Source organism: Siniperca chuatsi, linkage group LG22, assembly GCF_020085105.1.
Source record: "Siniperca chuatsi isolate FFG_IHB_CAS linkage group LG22, ASM2008510v1, whole genome shotgun sequence".
Taxonomy (NCBI): Eukaryota; Metazoa; Chordata; class Actinopteri; order Centrarchiformes; family Sinipercidae; genus Siniperca; species Siniperca chuatsi.
Window position 1 is genome coordinate 19520661 of NC_058063.1, and position 23444 is coordinate 19544104.

Below are 23444 nucleotides of genomic sequence, written 5' to 3' on the forward strand. Positions count from 1 at the left end.
AGTTGTTCAATTTCAATATTATTCCTTCACAGTCAGCTGTGCAAGGAACCTCCTTCTAGTCCTGCACCTGCTAAACAAGTTTTAAGCCAATATGGCTAAACATGAAATCAAGTCTCCATATTTGTGGATGACTGATTTCTTTACATTCCTTCCATGAGGGCCTTCTTTTTCTTCTTCATAGTCTTCTTCGGGATCTCAGTTGTGTTGCTGTTGTTGTTGCTGACACTGCTGGCTCTCTTCATCTGGTACATTACCTTAGCTGCTTCATCAGAGAGAGTCTGCAGGATGAAAGAGATGATAAATCAGTGTGTAAGGGACGTTCTGTGGCACAAACAGTCCCAACTGTGAGCCTTGTTTAAAAGGAACTTAGTTTAAGGGTTTTCCGATCTCTGGAAACTGTAAAGTTTGTATAAAACACATATAAAATATATTTTATGCAAATATAAATCATAAATAAGACATTTTATCTCTGTAATAGAGACTGTCTAAAGCCTTTCTGGGAATATTAGGTTTTGTGAAACAATAAGTTGAGCAGAATTTCACATGAGTCAAACTGATTGCGTCACCCACAGGCAAAATTGATTATTTGGAGTTCATGTGTGCATCACCTAGATTTTGCAGCAATTGCACATTGCATTCAAAAGTTATGGCAGTTTATGTCAAACAGACCATGGCTGCAACAATTTGGAAAGTAAATATAGGAAAACAGTATGGGATAACAAAAAACTAATTAAATATTAAACATTATGGGACCTACACTTATTCGCTTTCTTGCTGAGAGTTAGATGAGAAGATTGATACCACTCTTACAACTATTCGATCAATATGAAGCAATAGCCAGAAGCTGATTAGCTTAGCATCAAGACTGAAAATGTCAATTGTCATTTGACTTGAAACAAAATTAATATATATATATATTTGCTTTCACTGATAAATTAAATGTATGATTACCTGGGATTCTGTGGTGATGTCGCCACAGATTGTTGTCATGGTGTCCATCCAGTTGCCATAGATACTCTCTTCCTTTTGGATTGGCCTCTGCTTACTATGTGACAGAAAGAGGAAGTGTATTACCAAGAACAACACCCTGAATACACACAGAGACATACACACACACTAACCTTAACCATCAGACCTGCATGCCAGGCTTTAACCCTTATCCTAACTTTAACCTAAACCTAAGTCTAATCTTAAAACTAAAACCAAGTCAAAGTCCAAAAAGAAAATACAGTTCGTGGTGAGGTGGACATTGGAGATGAGCCTCCACATTGTGAGTGGGCTACCAGGTTGGCACATATGCATGCACCCAAACTGCATCAGAGTCCCCATAATGTGGGTGGGCTGACAGGTCTGGGTTTCCACAATGTGATGTAAACCAAGGGCGTACATCCACACGGCATGTGTGTAAAGCAAAGCTAATATCTGTATACATATGTGTTAACTTATAGGAGGTCAGAGCTCAGAGAGGCATACCTGATTTGGTTTAGCAGGTCTTGCTGTGCTTTTAGTTGCATCTGTGCTTCCTGCACTCGACCCTCCATGGTTAAACTGGCACAGAGTTGAGCACAGTGAACACCAAGCACCGCCGTGTTGAGGCTACCAGCCCAAATCCGACTTCAAACAGAGGAGATGAGAAAAAGACAGATAAATGGTCTCTGTCTATAAGACACAGCAGACCACATTCACAACACTCAAGTATTAAAATTATACCTTTTTCAAGACATTGCAAAGAATTACTTTGAGTATAAACATTTGTTTTTGACATAAACCTTTTCAAACTTCTCACCAGTGATCAATATCTGAAAAGAATATGCAAACATAGAATCTAACAAAGACTTTGGTGTCAACTATGACTATGTTTTTGATACTTTTTACTATAGATACAATCAAGGAAATACCTCAAAATTACTGCAAGATCAGTATTCAACCCTACAGTGTTTACCTGCAGGTAGTAACTGGTCGCTGTTCGGTAATGATGCGGGTGACTCTTTGTTGGTCTCTGGTCTTGAAGCTCAATTGGAGTTGGAATGGAAGTGTGTCCTTCTGGAGAAAACCTTTGACACACATTGACACACATCTTATCTTTGCATAACAGTTTGTTTTATACTATTCATTGGATTTGGCCTTTGGTTGCTGTGTAAAACACCTAGAGCCAGAATAAATTTGTTAAATGTTCAATTCTTTCTGTTTAATTTTATGTGCTTCTGACTGACAGAACACACTACTGGGTGTGAGTCCCTACAATGTCTTTGTGCTGCCAGGTCACGGTACCCACAATGTGGTGTAAACTATCTAATAGAATATGGCAAAGTTGATTTTGTTTGGACAATAACATCGGTCTTACCTTCCATAAACTCTGGTTTTACAGCAAACTGGATAGTGATCTCCAGCCCCTTGGTCACATTCCCTATCTTTCTCACCACTTTGTGGTTGTTTTCATCTTCATAGGGAAAATACCTACAGAGAAAGAGAGAGAAGATAATTAAAAATCAGCATAAAAGAGCTATGTTTATCAGGTATACATGCAAATGAAGAGGAAAGAAACAAATGCAATATGGAAAGAGAGAAATTAGGAACAGAAAGCAAGTACATTTAGTATTTTGGCATATTTATATTGAATATGCACCATGTTATATACACATTAGAATTATAGTGGTTTATGGAGCACTGGACCAGGGACATGGATTATTTTGGTGGCTATGTTCTCATCATTGGTAGGTTTACAACCTGAAAAGTTCCTATTACTGTATTTTTGGTATCAGTCACCACTCACACTCCATCAGCAGCAAGCAGGGTTGCTGTGACTCCTGTTGCAAGGACGTTGTCTATGGAGGCTGACTGGATCTCCGTTGCAACGGTACCAATGCTCACCATGTTCACCTGTGCAGGAGAAGGAATAAAAGTTTATAAAATAAGTTTTATAAGTCAAGTTTATTTATTCATACCATTTACATACATACTTAGATCCTTTTATATACTATACCATACACATGTAATATGTTTTGCTACATGTCTTGCATGTCTTTGAACAGGAATCTTACAGAATATAATTTCATCCTACTAATTTAGGAGAAGAGAATGTAACATTGAAAAAAAAAACAGGTGAGACATTGTTCGCTATGTTAGCAATCTCAAACAAGTTTCAAGTCTCTGCAAGTTAATATTCATAATTTACTAAACTAAAACCAGCAGCTGCCCGGATGGAAATCAATCTAAACAAGACTAAGAGTCTACAGTCACACTAGCGGCTCTGTTAAGCTATACTTAAAGGTTATATTGATAAGATTTTTATGTAGACGATTTTTTTTAAATACATCCACAGAACTTTTAGAAAGGTGAGGAATAAAAGTATCACTTTTCCTAGAAGAAATATTATGATTGTGAATTAATCATTTTGTTTATCTCTGTGTGATATGTCTGACGTTTGGTTCCTACTTCTAACAAGGCTTGTGAGCCAATAGTATAACGATGTTGGTATCACATGGTATAGTTGTGTGGGGAAAAAAACGACACCGACGTTAGCACATATTAGCTATCTTAGCATAATCGTCCAAACCACAATAACCCATAAAATTACAATTCTGCATATTTAAACAAAATCAACAACAACTACAGACAGTCAGGGCCAGTACAAGTTTATGCAGGGAAAGTTGATTGACCAGTCACTGGTCCGTCTGGGCCAATGGCGGACTGGTCCGCTTATAAAAAGAGAGTTGCTCTTCTTTTAGAATGGAGTGGATGTAGGATCACAATATATTACCAATGTGGCATGTCGAAGGTAAATTAAAGTTCAGAACTACTGTAAATCTGCTCATTATAGTGTTTAGACCCAAAACGTGACAGTTATTGAGGTTGTCATCTCATATAGCAGTCTAACATTAGCTTAGCCCTATTATGAGACACACCCTGAGCTAGCCATGTAGCCAGCTGCGCTCAACAGCTATGGTACTCACATTAACATAAAAATCTGAAAATACTTATATGATCATACAGTCGTCCTTTCTCCCTGCAGCCATTGTTGCTGTGTGGTGCTCAGCTGTTTTTTATAATCCGCTATGATTTGTTTTCAGCAAGAAAAAACTTCAACACTACACTAACACTAATGATAGCTAACATCAACTTTTACTGTGGCTGTCTAATGTCGAGCGCCGTGGGTTTTAATAGCATCCCTACAATGTACTGTACTGTGCTCTTTGATTGCATTAAAATGTAAATATTTACTTAATGTCTTATAGTGTAAGGATGATTGAATTCTCATTTTACGTGTTGCAACATAGGGCCCCTGTAATTATTAAATGATGGCGGAAAAAGGGTTACCTAAAGCTAGCTAGCCATATCCTAAGATTACCATAGATAACGTTACATGAAACACCACCACACAAAGTAACCTAAATTTATAGCTAATGTATAGCTTTATGTTGCAAAATGAATTCATTACTCTATCATGAAAGATTCATCACTTGACATGACTGAGTCTGTCTGAGTCTCACTCCACTCGACCATGAAATATGCAGGTTGTGCAACGAACTGGCAACCACTGGAATGGAATGGAAGGGGGGAGGGGTAGGGCGTCATCTAGTGGCTGGATGTTATCAATAGCACCTTTAAGGCGTCAGTATACTCCATCAGAAGTGCTTGTTGGATGGTTGAACTACTACCAGTCCAGCAACATTAAAAAAACATGTTAAAGAAGAACTTGTTCTTCTACTTGAGCAGTATTTCAAGTAAAATAAGGTTTACAATCTTCAAAGTTTCAGTATTTTCTCCACCCCTGTACATTTGTTGCATTCCTCAGCGCTAGCAATTGCACTTCTGTGAATGTATGTGTGTCTCACCCTTCCTCCAGTAGTGTCTGAGAGTCTCCCAATGTCAGCCAAGCGACAGTCTGTCCCTTCAAAAGTCATTACTGATATTATGACTCTGGGAGAAGAACAGAATATATTATATTATTAAAATATATTTTAATTTCTTTTTTTAGATTTTAACTTTTGAGATTAATTTGCACATTGACATGCACATGCATTACAAGCAGGGCTGGGTGATATTGTCAAAACCAAGCCAAAGACATGAATGGTCATCATAACAACTAAAATGCCCTTTACCATGACATCTACACATCAATACATTCTGTTCATCATACAACTGTGTGTGTATGTGTGTGTGTGTGTGTCCTCACCCACTCTCTACAGCTTGTTGAGCCAGTTTTCTGTAGAAATATGGAGTGAGGGGAGAGGAGGACAGAGACGGAGTTAGCTCCATCTCGCCCAGTCCGATGTTGGCTCTGCCGTCAGTACACAAAATCACCTGCAGAACACAGAAGATCAGGAACTCCATTAAACACAAAGCTCCTTGCTATTTCTGTCATTAGCAAGTCCACAAAGGTGGTTTTCAGATGGGGAGCATCATTGTTAAGATGGGATGGGGGATTTGGCTGTTCAGTAGCCTCAGTTTGATGAAGTGACACCTACTCAGATAAAATGTTGAAATGGCCATAAGAAAGCAACTGTAATTACTGTGCTGACTAATTTAGGTTAGAGGTGTCAGTCTTTGAGACGTTATACATCTGACATGATTGAAAAATATCATAAATGACAAAAATATATTTTGTGTGTGTTTGTTATGATTAATAATACATTCTGAAAAGTTTACAACCAAAATGTTTTCAATGTATATGCATTACATAAGTGCCGGGTCACTAAAGACCAGAGGTATGTAGGAATGTTTGAAAAAATACCAATGCATTTAAGGGTTAACATGATATATCTCGTTTCTTTAAACCATACAAAAACAGTAGTGTAAAAACGACAAGTTGCAGTTTTACAGGGGATTGTGTGGGGGACCATTTCTTGGCCGGGTGCAATGAGTTCCTGGAGTATCCACTGGTTGCCTGGCTACCTCATGGTGGTGACAAGACTGCAAGAAGTGACTTTCCCCATGCCAAGAAATAGTAGAGTGGTATCAGTCTTCTCATCGAACCCGCGGCAAGAAAGCAAATAAGGGAATTTGCCAAAATGTTGGACTGTTCCTTTAAAGTACTTTAGGCTCACTCACCTTTGACCCGGGGTACCTTGACGCCATAGCAACCGAGGCTAATGCTGCAGGACCAAGACACGTAGCCCCATGCTCCCTGAGCCTGGATACACAGAAATATTAAAAACAAAGATTCAAGTTCTGTACCAAAGGGATGGTATTTTAAAGTCTAAAAAGCATTTAACCTGCCACCTCCAACCTGCCACACACACACACACACACACAGAAGACGTCACTTACTCTTTGATCCTCTGTATTGTTTGGTGGTAGGTCTCAGCAATACAGTGCGGGATGCTATAAGACACACCCTGTTGCCATATATGGTCGTAGTCAACCAACGCCCAATCCCTGAGAGTGAGAGGAGTACTACTACCATCACCATATATTACAACCTGTAAAAAAAAGGAGAAGGTTAGAGGATCATGGGTATTTAAGTAAGGCAGCATTTATGTTAGACTAGTACAATTTAACCTCCAAGTAGAAAACCTTCAAACACTTGATTTATATTTTCACAGGGGATCCAGTACCCAAGTTTGAAAAACTCTGTTGTAGTTGGAGATATTGCAGTGTTTTCTTCCCTTCAGAAGAAACCATCTGCTGTCATTCACCATACAAAAAAGGAAGACAAAAAATAACGTCCACAGAGCGTGATAATGCATTAAGTTAAACAGGAAGTCTTGTCTTCTTGTTGTGGCATGACTAGTCAAGTGTTTTCTTATTAGTATATTCTCCTGGGTGTCTCCTGGGTGTCTTGGATGTCACAGTATTGCTCTGTCCACTCATTTTTTAAAAGGTCTGTCTTGGAATATGTTCCTAGATTGAGGTAATACCGATGCTTTGGCAGGTCTAGTTAGTATTTATCTTAGCTTGAGTTCCTGTACATTGTTAAGAGGTCTGTGAGATGGCTAAAACTCATGTAAACCTCTTAGTTCAGTCTCATACAATCTTCAGTTGTGACCCCTGAAAACAAATCAATTTCTACTTGTGACCCCCTCGTCACAGTTTATGACCTATTGTGGACGATAGGTATCGATAGCTCAACGAGTCATTTTCCCTTTCAGACTGCATCCTTTAAAGGATTTTCAGAGGCCTGAAGAATTAAAAGTATCCACAAGAAATAAGAAAAAAATTCAGAAAAAAATATGATTTTGTTTGAAAGAAGGATATTTGTTTTTCTCTTATATCCCTTTAATCATCCCGTGACCTCTCGTTTAGTTGGGAACCACTGTTCTATGAAGTCTGAAGTATGCCAATGGAATAACTATAGGCTTTTCAGCATTTAGTTATCATAAATTGAATAAAATACAATTAATATTGTAATTAATATATTTAATTTAAATGATACATTCAAATCTAAAGAAAACAGTAGCCTACAATAGTTATTACAACTGCCAATGAATATTTGTTCCTTGTTCTGTCTTTAGATTATAAATGAATAATTAAATTTTAAAATGGAGACAATCATTGCTCCTACCTCATCGTTGAAGGTGACCAGTGCCACTCTCCTGTGGGGGAACTGCTGCAGCAGGGATGATAGCGCCCTCTGGAGGGCATCCTGAATACCCTGTGAAAAAAAAACCCAGCAACAGTTTTTAATACCACCACATGTCCACCATGTTTTATTAAAATGGCTAAAGAGTGAGCCAAACAAACAACAAATCAACATTTCACCTCTAGTCTGGATATGTATGCTGGAGATCCACTGCTTGATGTAACCTAAAGTGGAGCAAACGTGTTAGATGATATGACTGATATCTCTCTTCACATATAAAGATTTACGGGGATGATTTTACATATACGCTCTGGTGATTTAAGGTAGTATTTTTAATTTAGTCTCCAATCGAACTTTGCTGTGTTAATGTGATGTTTCCTTTCTTGAAGTGTTGGTGAAGAAGAAGTAGCACTCCTCTCTCTGTCTGTTTAGCCATTGGGGCTATTACTGCTAATGCTAACTGCCTTGTTAATTCAAAACCAAATGGAAGTTTTAAAACATATACAGCTATAATTACTAGTTACTTTTCAAATCAAATATAAACTTTTAAAATACAATAAAGCGCTAAAGATTATCCTAGGGGTTCCAAACGTTTTGCTTGCAACCTCTCACAAAAAAAGCACTGTGTAGTTGGGACGTTTCAGATGTCAATGGGTTGTTAGTAGTTCCACCAAAAAGACATTTCTCCTCTTAACGTCTCACATCGTTTCATTTGAATAACTGTTTAAGGCCCAAAGAGGAAAAACTCTCCGATATTTCACAAAAAAAGCAAAGATTAGAGAATAAAAACAAAAAGTCCAATAAATTGTCTAGTAGAACTTTGCTTTTTCTTCGTTCCTAGCCCATTAATCATCCGATTTATTTCTGACCCTTTGGAGGGGCCCATCCCCTAGGCTGGGAACCACTGCATTAAACTAGATAACTGCATATAAAGTAGTTAAAACTAGCTCCACCATGACCAGCTACAGCAGTAAAATGCTACTTATGCATTGATGCATCCGTATTAACAATCTAATAATGTAATAATACGGCCATTTTTCTGCAGAATGAGAACTTTTGTTGATAATACTTATGTGCTTTGCTTAAGTGGGATAATGAATGCAGGAGTTTTACTTGGAATGGAGCGTTTTTACGTTAATGCATTGGTACTTTTGCTTAAGTAAAGGATCTGAATACATCTTCCACCACTGCCTTTACACACACACACACACACATACCTCTGTTGTGACACTCATGCTGCCAGAAATGTCCACACAGAACACCACCAGTGTGTCTTCCAAGTTCTGGTAGTCATCATCACTTTGATTCGGCAGGTAAAGGTCATCACTGTGAACACCTGCACGCTGACCAACACACACTCTCTTCACATTGTCATTTACGCTGTTTTCACATCCACAGAACTCACACATCCAAACCTGAACATGAGAAAGAGAAGAGGAAGGTATATTATTTTCTCACTTTATTTTACTGCTCATTTGTTTTAACCACCTTTGTTCCACTGATAAATAAAATTATACCTCAAACAAAAAACAAACAAACATAGGTTACATTACACTGAAGAAATTCCACAAACAAGAAAAAAAGAGAGAAAAAAGCAAACAACAAACAAAGAAGACACATTAACAAAAACTATATGACTGCAGAAATGAATAGGAGAAATAAGTGACCACTCACGTTCTTCTGTGTAGAACTCAGACACGACAAGGCAGCACTACATTTCCCACAAATCACTGGGTTCTGAAAACTCTCCAGGCCTGCAGCTGGTTAGAGAATGAGAAAAGCAAAAGAGGTATGAAATAAACAATGGAACAGGTGTGTGTGTGCGTGTGCGTGTGCGTGTGCGTGTGCATGTGTGTGTGCGTGTGCGTGTGTGTCTTCTCTGACCTTGGCTGATGTCGACCAGTTTTCCAATACTGAGGGAGACGACGTTGACGTTGGCTTTCAGCCTGCTTTCTCCTTCCAGCTTGTCAACTGATGAAACACAACAAAGGAATGGAAAAGGCAAATATAACTTACATACACTCATGATTTACTTAGAGAAAGTCGAGGGGGGGGGGGACAAAGAGCAAACAAAACTCACGTCTGGGTGGGACAGGAGGAGGGAGGGACGGAGGACCGAGTGGAGGCTGTGAGGAGGGAAGAGGGGGGAGAGGCAGAGATGTAGGCCGAGGTTTTCTAAGGCGACGGGGAGGCAGCGGTGGAGGAACTGGACCTGACGAAAGACAGAAAGAACTGAAGAAGAGAAAGACTGTGCTATGTGTCATGCTTTGACACCAATAAAATTTCAAAGGAAGGTAAAAACTATAGTCTGCTGAGCAGCGATTGTCAAATCATAGCTTAGCAATCGTAATTAGGCATGTACATCATGCAAGCTTGGTATTTCTCCACATGTGGAAGCAGTGTGCATGGGGCTGTAGTAAGAGAGATACACAACATTTAAAGGATTTGGAGGATAGTGTAGTTTTTTTATCCTTTCCAAAACCAAACAACACAAGAGCAAAACTGTAAGGAATGAGTTGAACAGTGTGTCTATCTGCTCTAATGTAAGCTGCATATGATAGCATGCCTGGCTAACTAGCTTACTACTGACTTTTGGCCTCTAGCTGTGTATTAGTATGTAGTATTGAATTGGGACACAATTTATGCCATGAGGGTATCTTACAAAGCAAAGCCCGGTTTAATCAGATTCAGTTTAATGAAACGGTCTCAAACTGATCCAGGTTCAGTTGTTATGGCAACCAATCTATGACATTTGAAATTTTAAGATCAGTGTTGATTATTCACATGCAGAATATTTTTAAGGCAGCAAGTACTTTCTTTTCTTTCTTTCTTTCTTTCTTTCTTTCTTAACCATTTTCACCATCCACAGTACAGGCATTTTGTCATTTTGTCCTCTTGGACCATGTTTTGGTGATAAGAAACACTGGCTTCTTGTGGATGGAGGTACACAATTAACAGAAACTGACTGAATGAAGTATGGCTTTGTTCTTGTATGATTAAATGGATCTGACGACCTTTTCTGTGTGTGACTTCCCCTTGTTGAATTGTTATCTTCGCTGTGCCTCACTGTCTCTTGCATTTGCAAGCATGCCCACACACGCACACACACACACATACATATACACACACACACTCACACGTTACTACTTAATTTGCTTTCCTGTTATTTCACTGCAATACTCTTGAGAAAAGTGCACACTCTAGACAGAAAAACAACAGTCTCGGTACGCTGACATTTATGGATGCTGTGTGTGTGTGTGTGTGCATGTGTTTGTGCATGTGTGTGAAAGAGAGAATTACCTTCTTGCTGTTTAACGGTCACTGTGTTGTCATAGAGGGGCTCGATAAGAGAAACACCTATGGATGCTGGGAAAATAAGTTCATTAAGACAGATTCATGATGTAAAAAAATAAATTAAGATTGAAAGAGTAAATGAAATGGAACAAATAATCAAATTAAATACACATTGTTCACACATACAATTCACACAGTTCAATTAATCCAGGCTAAAGGGATGTTAGCTAGTTGAAATGACTCTACTAACTCTCATCCATCTAACTTAGGAAATAAACTCTTATTTTGAAATAAAGGTAACATACCTGTAAGTCCAACATGAGTCGAATGCACGATCACCCAAATGATTACATGGGATGTCACCAAGGTTGTAAGTAAGTAAAAAGAAAGAAAGAAGTAGATTAGATTAATTTATGTAGCACAAGAGTTACAAAGTGCTTCACAACAAAAGCATTGAATATCAAACAGGCAGGATAGTAAAATCACACGAGCAACAAAATAGAATTAACAAAACAGAAATAAAATCAACAAAGGAGCAAAATATGAGTTCAGAAAAGCAAGGGATTAAATATATGTGAGTATTGAGAAGTTAAAACAAATCTCAATTGAGTTGGATGATGTCATAGTTATGTAGAAGCGAACTATTCCAAAGTTTAGGGGCAAAAACAGCAAAATTTCACACTCAAAACTTGTTTCTTTAATCAGAAAAAATGAAAATGGAAATCAATGCACTCACCTGTCCCACCAGGACTCCAATTACATACAACATGACTGCAGGCAAACTCCATCTGAGACGCATAAAGACACAAAAACGTGTTATTGCCACTTACTTTAAAAAACTTTTTTATTTTCCTATGAACTTGACACGCAGTAATGCCAGTATGGGATTCAAGAATGAAGTGAATCAAATTAACGGGCACAAGAAAGAGAGAAATGTGGTAGTAGGATGCAGAAATCAGACAGATCAGCAATAAGACAACAGCAGATCAGCTTCCTGGCATTGTGGATGTATTGTTACTATGGCAACCAGGGCCTCGATATGGTTATTTTTCTAGTTAACAGGTGGGTGAGTAAAACCATGAAAGCAGTCATTTCCTGTTTGAACAACTGTAAGGGAAAGGAGCCCAATATAGTAAATAATGGCCTGGTAAGGATTAAGCATGAGCATACAGTGTATATGTACTGTAACACTATGTTTTACACGTGTACAGTAGTTTAAATGGGTATATACAGAGTTCACCATAAAGGCAGTAGAAGGATTTACTGCGAGAAAATTTGATCTGACAGTGAAATATTTATTCATTTTTAAACCAGATCCTAGTCACATTGTTTCTTTTAAAGTTAGTGATTCACAGAACAGGATGCAGAAACAGACTAATCAGCGGTTGTTTTAGGGCTCAAACCTCCGACTGCATTGCGTGTCTCTAACCATGAGGTCACCGAGATGCTGATGATACTGCACTAGAGCTAAAACAATTACTTTATTAATGAATTAGTCGGTGGACAGAAATTTAATCAGCAACTTTGTATAATTAAATAATTGTTCATAATTTAACATAACAAAAATGCAAACAAACTTGTCCCACTTTCATAAAATGTGTCGATCTGCTGATTTTTTTTTTCTTGTTTTATATTATTGGAAGTTAAACATTTTTGGATTTTGGACTGTAGGCAAGATCAAACAAGAACTTTGAAGATGTCACCTGGGGCTCTGAAAAATTGTGATGAGCATATTTCACAATTTATTAGACATTAGACACAAAGAAAAAAGGAGCACTGCAGGCAGCATCCTGACACCAAGCTTAATAAAACGCATTGCAAAGCAGCTGCCATTCCAAGACTTGTTCCTGTGTTCTTCGTGCCTTTAAGTGCCTGTAATTGTGCACATATTTAGCATATAACATGTTCTCACTTTTCTGCATATAATGGCTCCTCTCCTTTTTTCTTTGTGTTGTCACAGACCCATTTGAGAAGCCTTTCCCTACGGTTTCTCATTGATTCCTTGACATTTCATAAACCACACAATTCATTGATAAAATGAAAATAAAGTTAGTTAGTTGCAGCCCTAAACCAAACTTTGGCACCGTTGATGGACAGTTCTAAGATTGCGTCCTGATTCACTAATGAGGAATCAGGAAATTGGCATACTAAAATAAAGAGCCATACTATGCTAAAAGATTTAACTTGAACATTCAAACTATACACCACCAAAACACAATTAAGGTCAGCCTATATGTCTTTGAATAAATGTCAAAAGAAAAGTTTGACATTTTGGGAAATACGATGATTTGCTTTCTTAGATGCGAGTTAGATGAGAAGATCAATACCACTGTCATGTCTGTACGCCAAATAAAGCCATGATCAGCAGCTCCAGATCTTTGTACTAAGTTAAGCTAACCATGTCCTGGCGGTAGCTTCATATTTAATGTGCAAATGTGAGAGTGGTATCAATCATCTCATCTTATGCTCGGCAATAAGCGTATTTCCTAAAATGTCTAACTTTTCCTTTAACACATTCAAAGTTGCTTGAAAAAACCCATCTTCATACATTGTCCATCTTAAACAAGTTCACAAATCCTCTATACTCTTACTCTACCACTTAAACGTTTCTATTACTAATAAACTAACTGATCTCATGACATCCATTCTACATTCTGGCCTGCATCTCATACTATAAATTGCACCCAATAATAATGTACTGTATGCTCCTCATCATACATAGGATTTAAATGACCAACTTAAGCTCTGTGATTCTCTTGCAAAATGAGGATTTTATTTAATTTTATAGTCAAACTGTGAATGTCTCACTTTGAACTTTTGACACTCTAACATGTTAAATAGTGTTGGTAAATGTCAAATCAACCGCATCTGTTGTCTAGCTAGTATGTCAATTCTAAAGGGAACATGAGTGCATTTTGACACTTAATACAGTTTTAAAGGAAATTGGTTGTTTTGGTGGCTGCAGGTCAGACCAGGTTTCACAGAGACTGTCTTCATTGACACACACACACACACACACACACACACTGCATCTCTAAATTGACACTTTTACAAAAGTGAAAACGCAAATGATTTTCCTCATACCTCAGTAGGGCATGATTTATCACTGGGAAAACACACACACACACACGACTGTACAACAAGAAAAGAATTACCTTTGCCGTGGTCTGTGTGCAGTGGTGTCACTAAAACTGAAAGCAAGTGTTCTTAACGCAGCAGGTTTATATATGTGAATGTGTGCACGTGTTCAAAGTCCAAAAAGCAACGCTGTGCTTGTGTGTCAGGAAGTTGGCGCAGGGTTTCTGGTTGAGAGAAAGAGAGAGAGAAATGAAAGTTAAAAGGAAGTGAAGACTAGTTGAAGGAAAGAAGAAAAAGATTTGTATCTGCAGATGTTTTTAGATAAAATCACATGTAAAAAAAAATGTTTTGACAGAATGTGTGTGTGCGATCTCAAGGTGTCCCCCATCTCTTCACTGAGCTTTGACCTCTTGAGTCAAATAAACATGCATTTATCTCATTGTGTAGACTAGTGTGACTGGAACGCTGTAAAAACCACACACACACACACACACTTTGTTAGTATATTATATACTGTATAATAGTTATTTTATTAGTTACAATTAACACTGTTGTATCAAGAAAGTGCATTCAGTCCATGTACAGCATTTGCTACACAATGGAACACAAAAGAGAAACTAGATTTAAAAGCAAATCAGAATATATTATTAGTCTTAGAGGAGCATTTTACACAGAGAGCAGTTTGCTCGTCAGTCTGTGTTACAAACTGGGGGCTATTTGTTTGAAAGACATTCATGTTCACCAGGCAGGGAGGGTCTGATAAAACATGCTATCAAGTTGTATTATGGGAAATGTAGGATCAAGTGTTTTTCTGAGCTTTTCTGAAAGATATCTTTGCCTCTGCTGCTTCAATTTTGACCATTATTTATTCAAATTTGTCTCTCGCATGTCCCTAAACCATTAGAGCACTCTTTTAATTAGAAAACTCACATGAAAAGGTGTTCAGTCAAATCAAATCATCGGCTTTTGATTAGTAATGTCGTACATACTGTACACCCTATATGTGATGTCTAGTTGTCCCTATATTACCTCTGAAAATCTAGTTATGAGTATCTTTAGAAATGTCTATACAAACACCACTAACATGAATCCCTGTGTATTTATTGTTCTCTATTGTATTTCATTAGTATTAATAAGGAATGTTAAATTTGTGATTCCACTTATGCAGTACAAAACTCCCCTGCTAAACTTTGATTGGATTTACAGTATTTCTGAGCTTGTTAGTCAGATTTCAAAAAAGGACCATACCAATGTTTTTTTCCCTTGTTTTTTCCCCCCATTTACTAAATCTTGTGTATACTTTACATCACTGCTGATGATTTCCCAAAGCACACTGTCAGCTTTTAGATATGTTTTTGGTCAGGCACCCAGTTTCTGTTCCTTTACTGCACGTATAGTATGAAAATTAGCTTGCAAAAACTTGACATGTGCTTCAAAGTGGTAAAAATCACAGAGAACATTTAGTCACATAATTTTGTTATTGAGGCATAATAGTGTAGTTCTGGTAGTAATAGTCTCATGATACTAACAATCTGCTCAGATACTATTTGCTGGATTACTTCTGCCCTTCCAGCGACTCCAGCACAGCTCTCAAGATGGCGGCTACAGCCACAGCACCGGGGTCGGGCAGGGTGACCCGCTCTGCTGCGATGTAGCTGGCACGCCCCGCCTTCGCTGTGAGGTTACGGGTGGACTCTGCCCCCGTGGCCGCTTTCTAGGAAGAGAGAGGCAAACGCACTTCAAATAAAGACAGTCAACATTTAGAAAACCAGTAGTCATCTGTAGTACAGCCATATCCCGTCTGGAGCCACGGCAGGCAGCCTTACAATCAAGGTGTGTTACAGTACCTGCACAGCAGTCTGTAGTACAGCCATCGGCCCCCCAGGTGGCGCGATGGTTAGCTTCATCAGCTCATCCACAGCAGGACACAAAGCATCCAACTAGAGGGGGAGAGAAACAGAAACAGATATATAAAGACAAAGTGGTTGTTTAATGAATATTTTGCTGCTGAGGACAGAAATATATTAAATCAGGAAATATGATGCATGAAAAGTAGCAGAGAAATGAGAAAGCAGCTCTCTCACCATCGTTCTGTCTCCAGTGTCAGCACCACCGTACCTGAAAGACAGTTGACATTACAGATTCATGTGAGTTATTATTGTCATTACTGTTTAATCTATCAATTACCTTTATTGAGTGATTTTTTTTATTCATTAACTAATTGTTGTTGTCCGTAAAATGAGAAAAATCATGTCAAAGGCACATTACAAGCTCCCGGAGCTTGTGGTGAGTTTTTGGTCAGACAAATAGTTTGATGAACAACTAGCAAGTAATCAGTTTACAATTATTTTAAACTGAGAAAAAGATCTGATTTTTCAAGTATTATCAGAAATGTCATTGATTAATTTTTTGCCAATAGAATAAAATCAAATAATTAATTAACTGTTTCGGCACTCCTGGCAAAGTGTAATATTCTATTCAGTACCTCAGAAGGGATTATATAGAAATGATGTGTTGGAAGTCTTGGAAGAAATGTTCTGAAACCCCATGTGTCATCTTGTGGCTTGTCTTTTTCTTTTAATTATTATTTCTTAGATTTGTTCTTCTACTTGTTATTTAGCCATCTTTCTATTTACTAGAAAACCACATAACCACACACACTCATACAAAAAGCACACCAATGCACATACACATGTAGGTGTATCAAAAATGAACACAGGCAGACATACAGCCCCGCACCTCTTCATGGCCTGTGTCCCAGCATGCATTGCACTAGCCCAGGCTGCAGGGTTGCTCCGCCCCTCAGTCACATGACCAGCTGCTGCAGTCAGGAACAGACTATACAACTGAAAGACACATGAAGATGGGTGTGTGTGTGTGTGTGTCAGGTGGGGGTAAAGATAGTGTAAGTCAATTACCACTTTATATCAAAACTTAGGAAACCTACCGCTCCTGAAGACCCGCCCATCTTCTCCTGCACCAATCCAGCAAGGACTGATAACAGTTGCCCGGGGCAACCAGGGACCACATGATCCTGGAGCCACTCCTGAATGGCTGAATTAGCATTTTCACAATTTTAAACATCTGTTTAGAAGATACTTCATTATGCCTGTTCTTTGAGTTTGCATGTCATTATGCTGCTGTTGATACTGCACAGTGCTCCCTACCTCTAGCTGCCTGTGCATGAGTGTTCCCACAGTCTCCGTCCCCTGCAGCACGATCCAGGGAGTTGAGTTCTTCCTGCTTTTCCAACAGCGTGGAACAAACCACCTCTAACACTTTACGCATCACAGGACTCAGTGGCCCTTGCAGAAACAAACAGACGATTTATTTATTTAAATATTATTTATTTTTGTCATTTAATAAGAACACATGCTGCTTTCCACAGAATGAGTAAAAAGATGAATGAGCAAGATAACAAGCATTGACAGGAACGGCTGTATATGAACTAATGGACACAAGATGGCCGTATTGAACTTTTTTTTCCTCCAGAGTCTTAGTTGCAAATTTGTTTTTAGTTCATGTCATGATTTAAAAAATATGTAAATCATTGCTTTATTAAGGTATTGAGGTTTAAAGAGGGTTATGACCGACAGCTTATCATACTCAGGGGTCGTGGTTGCCACTTTCTTCCCGCCTCAGCTCCACCCGGGCTCTATCAAACCCGATTTCTGGTTCAAACAACTGAGAAGATAACGTCAAGCAATAAACCAAACTCCAGATCTCTGAAAAAGTTTCCAAGATACAATCTTTCCTTTTGTTGCTGCACCTCGAACATGTCACGCAAATTCACCATGTAATACATAGCAATATACTACATGTACACACTGTAGGTAACCTTGGAAACCAACCTTCAGAGTGTGTGTCGTCATGTGGCTGTGTGCTCATGGCTTGAGGTTTTGTGATGTAGCTGCGTCCGCTTACGCACACACTGCTGAGATTTGGCCAGGCGGGGGCGCTGGTCTTAGCATCTATATGGGATAGAGGATGTTAAATATGTGCATAGGTTTATTCTTGTACTTCTATCTTTGTGAGGACCATTTGAGTTTTAGACATTGTAAGGACATTTTTGGGAAGTGAAGACTTGGTTTTAGGGTTAAGGTAAGACTTAGGTTTAGGAATAGTTAAACATTTTGCAAAATATGTTCCAGTATAGGTCCAGCATGTAGCTTCTCCTAAATCCACTATTGTCATTTTTAACATTTCTGTTTATGAAACTAACAAGATATAATGTGTTAATTAGTGAGCTTTATAGGTGTTGGTAGGTGGATTTTGTTACCTTCGGACAGAGCCAGGCTACCTGTTTACTCGTGTTTTAAAAAGGTCCAGTGTGTTACATTTAGGAAGAGCTATAGGCAGAAATGGAATATAATATTTATGAGTATGTTTTCATTAGTGTATAATCACCTCAAAATAAGAATTGTTGTGTTTTCATTAGCTTAGAATAAGCCGTTTATATGTAAATAGGGAGCAGGTCCCCTTCCACTGAGGTCGCCATGTTGCACACCATGTTTCTACAGTAGCCCAGAATGAACAAACCAAACACTGGCTCTAGATAGGGCCGTTCACGTTTTTCGAGGCCACCACAGTTTCTCCTACACACTTGGGGGGTGATGCGAGCGGTATTCAAATGGTTGCGAACTGCAATTTCACCACTAAATGCCACTAAAACATACACACTGTAGCTTTAAGCCTTTATGCTACACTAGGCCAAACACGTCCTCACTTCTATTTGACACACAGACATAATACAGATATTGATCTTCTCATCTCACTCTTGGAAAGACAGAAAATAAACGTATTTTCCAATATGTTGAACCATTCCTTTAAGACTAGGGTTAGGGGCTGGGGAATGCATAATGTCAATGAGGGTCCTCACAAGTACAGCAATACAAATGTGTGTGATGTCACTGTATGCTCACCAAACAGTCTAAGTGTTTCCTGGTTGGCCCTCATCAGGGTCAGCGACACTCCCGCCATCTCCAGTGATGTCATGAACGACCCGGACATCACTCTGCTAACCACCACACCGCGGCTCTCTGTGTAAGCATAGAAACCGTTTTTTTTAATATGTGTTGAACACAGATGAACAGCTGTATCCATACACACAAACACACACACACTCTAGTTACCCAGACAGATAATGGCCGCTCTGGTAATCACAGCCATCTCCAGACAAGACAGAGCGCCGAGGTTGTTCACGCACACAACCACGCTGTCTCCTGTATAAAAGAAGAAGGACTCACACACTGAGTTCGAATACAAAATGGCTGCATACATTAAAAGTGAATATAAATATGGACATAATACATTACACTTTGAGGACCTGACTTAAGAAGCAGGTGTGATTGGCTGTCAGGGTTGGTCATGTGATCTATCATTGTCTTCACCACCTCATCTGCAGATGCCACCTGATTTAACAGGATAAATGAATAAAACTAAGACCAATAAATGACAATATAGAACAGAAGAAGGATAAACAGTCATATAACTAGTAGATTGAGGCTGGTACTGGCAGAATCTGAATCACCTTGGACCTTTTAACTCCAGGTTCACCGTGGATCCCTGAAGAAAAAGGAAAACACCAGTCAACTTTTAGAAATGCATAATTTGTATAATTTTTATGGAATAGTATAACCACTAATACGTTGTAAGGAAAACTCTCTACGGCCAATATCTCCAAAACTCAGCAACTCACACCAAAACAATCTAGATGGATAAATAGCACTACAGGTAAGAGGAATATATATATATATATATATATATATATATATATTTGATTTTGGGGTGAACTGTCCCTTTAACCAATGGAGCAACAGGCCACTAGAGGGTGCTATTTAGTTATTGTCCCAAGAACATTAACCTCAACGCCCACCGAGCATTCACTGTGAGAGCAAACTTGCCTTAGCTTGCAAGTTAATACAGATTAGCAAAAGGTTGCCAGGTATTTACCTTCAGATGTCCCCATTTAAAACAAAATAAATCCTCTTATAATCAAACGCACCAGTCTTACGGTCTCTTCAAAATTAATTAACCTACAGTTGAACAAACAAAGTCAATGATAAAGAAATAGGTCTACAAATCTAAATTTAAATACAATTATGTGTTAAAAATGCAGATTTTTTTTTTTTAAGCCTGGCAGATACTTTTTATCAGTTCAGGAATGTAAATTCAGTTCAGGAAATTAAAAATCCAAACAACTGGTATCAGACCTACAATCCGTGATCTGTCCTTACTCTCTAACCCTCTCTCTTTTGCACAATTCCACCTCCTCCATTTCTTCATCGTCCCTCACCCAGTCCCAGCTCCATGTCTCCTGGCGGCAGGTCAAAAGAAGGTAGGCAGCCTGGAACACTGCACGGAGACAGACTCACCCCCAGTGTGCCTGGAATACACACACCAACAAAATGTAATATGTAAAGTATCTCAGCATTTCTACCAAGCTTTCAGTGAGTGAAAAAGAGACTCACCGATCCCCTTCAAAACTTCCGTCACCTTGGAAACAATCTGGTCCAATGAGCAGCCTTCTTCTGCTAACGCACCTGCCAGCTGACAGAAAGTGTGACCAGATTTTTAAAAAGGCAGGTACCATGAGGTGCAACAAAACAAAACGTCTATGTTGTTGAGTTGCATGATGGGAAGTGTAGGATCCAGTGTTTTTGGGCCTACTAGCTTTATGGAATTTCAATTCTAAATTGCCTAAGTACTCCTTTAAAAATAAATCTTGACCTAAATCAAAATACAAGACATTGAAAAACATCCTTTAAAAATGTTTAAATGAGATGTTTTTTTATTATACAAATGGAACAGCTACTCTTATTTAACTCTAAGAATGGAAATGTAAACCCTTGATATCTTGAGATATCAGTACTAATACACACTAATCTCTAATTTATAAATCTGAATTTTTTTATTTTTTTCTCTTGATTTATGAAGCTTTATGAAAACATCCTCAGTCTAGGACTAGGTGTAGTTATAGAAACTGACCCTATGAGGTGACAAAACTGGACCCTCGCAAGAAGAAAGTGAAAGAAAAAAAAATGGCTTACTGATGTTTAGTTGAATCAACAACTCTATAAAGTATTCAAATTTAAAGGCCCATTTCCTTATTTTTTTAGAAGAGCTGCAGCTTGATCTGCTAGACTGTTTAACTGCCATTGATATAGCTGAGCAAACTGATAACTAGGCAACCTCCATTTGCAGAGAATGGAGGTTGAAAGCTTCAGAAAAAGCAGGTACAATAAAGGGACCTTGAGTTAAGGTTTTGTGTCACACTATTACACTAAGGTAAAGAACAAACATTCACCCATGAAATTGTTGTTGTTTACCTTGTGTATGAAGATGGTACCACACAAGCCTCTCCTCCCGGCCTTACTGGGTTGGTCGAAGGCACAGTCCTCGGCAACTATCACCATGTCCATAGTGACGCCGTGGTTACGGGCCTGCTCTGCAGCCAATCCAAAGTTGAGGCGGTCGCCGGTGTAGTTCTTCACAATGAGAAGGACTCCGGAGGCTCCTGTGGAGGGAGGAGGGTTGTTGTTCTTCAATTAATTGTCATTTAATTTAATTATTCTTTAAATTAACATTCATAGTAGTGGCTTGAACTTATTTTAACACAATACGTTTTTTCCTTTCAAGATGTTTTTTTTTGCAATGATGATTCCATTTTACAGAGTCCTGTTTGCACAATAATGTACTGTACATGCCTTTAATAAATGAACATACAGAAGATCAATCAATAAACATGCACAGTCAGGTCTCAGAAAGCCAAAAAAGGCTAAACCCAGTCTGCATTACCTGCATTGTGCAAGGAGAGAATGGCAGCCAGGATGCTGGCAGGAGGTGGAGAAGCAAATACTCCACCTGCTACAGCTGCTGACAGCATACCTGCACCGAGATAACCTGGGGGCAATTAGAGAGAGGGAGGGAAGAGAGTAAAATGTGAAAAATAAAGCTGAGATTATTAAAGCTACTTTGTGTTCCATTTTAAAATATAATAGTCCTACCCCCGTGTGCCGGCTCATGTCCCGATCCCCCTCCAGACAGCAGGGCCACTTTGCCCCTCAGGTTGTCCAGGTCGGACCGAAGCACAACTCTGTGGCCCTTCAGCAGAGACAGGCCCCCACTGGCTCTCACGAGGCCACACAGAGCCTCGTCCACACAGCTGTCTGCTGAGTTTATCAACTTCTTTTTGGGCTGAGAGAGAGAGAGAAATAAAAAACGTACATACAAAATGTATAATAAGCTCACAAAATATGATGTATTGTGATTGTTTAAACTACGTGTAACTATAAAAGGATATCAAGTATGCCCTGTACCAACGTGCAAACAATGCCTATTAATCCACTAATGATAATAATAATAATAATAATAATAATAATAATAACACTGACACTGCATAATGATTACTTCACTTTTACTTAGCCTAAGTCAATTACTATAGTATTATAGAGTCCTCATTCCACACACACATACAGTAAAACCCAAGTTTACAGAAGCTGCACAATAAAGTTTTATCTGCAACAACAACACAATATAAAATGTGGGTTTTACAGCTTTTCCTTCAGTTCCGTTAATGCTGCATGGACTCTGATCCTTTTGAGTAGCAAGTGTGCAAAGCAATGCTAACTCAACCAGGCAGAAACACTCCTGTCATTCTTCATGTCAGCACAAATTCTCAATCATAGAGAATAGAGACTCACTGCTCAGTGCAACTCTTCACTGATGTTCAATAATATCTTTAAAAATAAATGTTGTACCTCCATTTGAACTTGCTTCTTTTCCCTTCCGACTGCAGGTTGAACCAGAAGAGTTTAATCGCCCAGATTTAGCAAGAATGTGATGCGAATTTGCCTACAAAATAAAAGTGTATGATTGAACTAATTTTGTTTGAGCGTGGGCGCAGACCTACAGTGCCCGTCACAAACTACTAAAAAAAGTCTCATTATGTCAAATATGCACTGAAATAAGATCTGAGATTTTATCATTAGTTAGAACTGAGGTCCCTTATATAGTTTAGTTTTTATTTTGAAATTTTGAGAGGAAATCCTGCATAATTGTTACGGTAGCAAAAGGTAGTTTGTAATTTACCGGAAACAAATAGTGGGAGTGACTAGATTGGACTGGATTTCAAAACGTAATTGTAGGGGAGCTCATTGACACTGTGTGTGTGTGTGTGTGTGTGTGTGTGTGTGTGTGTGTGTGTGTGTGTGTGTGTGTGCGTGCGCGCGCGCGTTTTGTGTCTTAAATTAATAATATAAGTAATAAAATAATGTTTGATGGGAAAACATTTGAGAAAATCTGTTTTTAGAAAAAAAAAAGCTTATTGTCTGTACAGTGCAGTATGTCCGAAAGGACTTAAAGCACTGTGTGGAACTTGATAATCATTACGTACTTTCCTTTTTAAAACTTCTAGCCAGTTATGAATGAAATAAAACAATAATAAAGAGTATTTTAATTTGCTGACCCCTCTGTATTCCCCTCAGTGACCCCTGGAGGCCCTACTTTCAAAACTAATGTCAGTAGGGATGTTTAAATTATGCAAATTTCC

General features: G+C 38.6%; 2 protein-coding genes across 4 annotated transcripts; both read right to left on the bottom strand.

The window, feature by feature from the left end:
- Window positions 1-24: 24 nt before the first annotated feature.
- Window positions 25-14110, bottom strand: si:dkey-9k7.3 (circularly permutated Ras protein 1). Its single transcript, XM_044182910.1, has 19 exons — window positions 13972-14110; window positions 11553-11604; window positions 10823-10888; window positions 9603-9734; window positions 9407-9493; window positions 9197-9282; window positions 8740-8937; window positions 7702-7746; window positions 7505-7594; window positions 6271-6422; window positions 6052-6133; window positions 5177-5304; window positions 4836-4920; window positions 2774-2880; window positions 2345-2457; window positions 1943-2054; window positions 1474-1614; window positions 952-1045; window positions 25-278 (listed from the first exon to the last, which is right to left on the bottom strand). Exons 2-19 carry the CDS (start codon window positions 11602-11604, stop codon window positions 141-143), a joined length of 1908 nt encoding a protein of 635 aa, XP_044038845.1. The 5' UTR covers window positions 13972-14110; the 3' UTR covers window positions 25-140.
- tkfc (triokinase/FMN cyclase) lies at window positions 13981-22766 on the bottom strand. Of its 3 annotated transcripts, XM_044182916.1 has the most exons (18): window positions 22654-22747; window positions 21901-22090; window positions 21692-21796; window positions 21223-21410; window positions 20365-20443; window positions 20190-20279; window positions 19425-19459; window positions 19221-19305; window positions 19027-19116; window positions 18817-18933; window positions 17746-17865; window positions 17062-17199; window positions 16842-16948; window positions 16634-16740; window positions 15979-16012; window positions 15742-15834; window positions 15424-15608; window positions 13981-14118 (listed from the first exon to the last, which is right to left on the bottom strand). In XM_044182916.1, exons 1-17 carry the CDS (start codon window positions 22657-22659, stop codon window positions 15450-15452), a joined length of 1743 nt encoding a protein of 580 aa, XP_044038851.1. In that variant the 5' UTR covers window positions 22660-22747; the 3' UTR covers window positions 13981-14118; window positions 15424-15449. The 3 variants fall into 3 exon arrangements, with proteins under 3 accessions (XP_044038851.1, XP_044038850.1, XP_044038852.1); XM_044182915.1 differs by lacking the exon at window positions 13981-14118 and having other exon boundaries at window positions 14388-15608; window positions 22654-22766; XM_044182917.1 differs by lacking the exon at window positions 13981-14118 and having other exon boundaries at window positions 14388-15608; window positions 22597-22686.
- Between the last annotated feature and the right edge of the window lie 678 nt (window positions 22767-23444).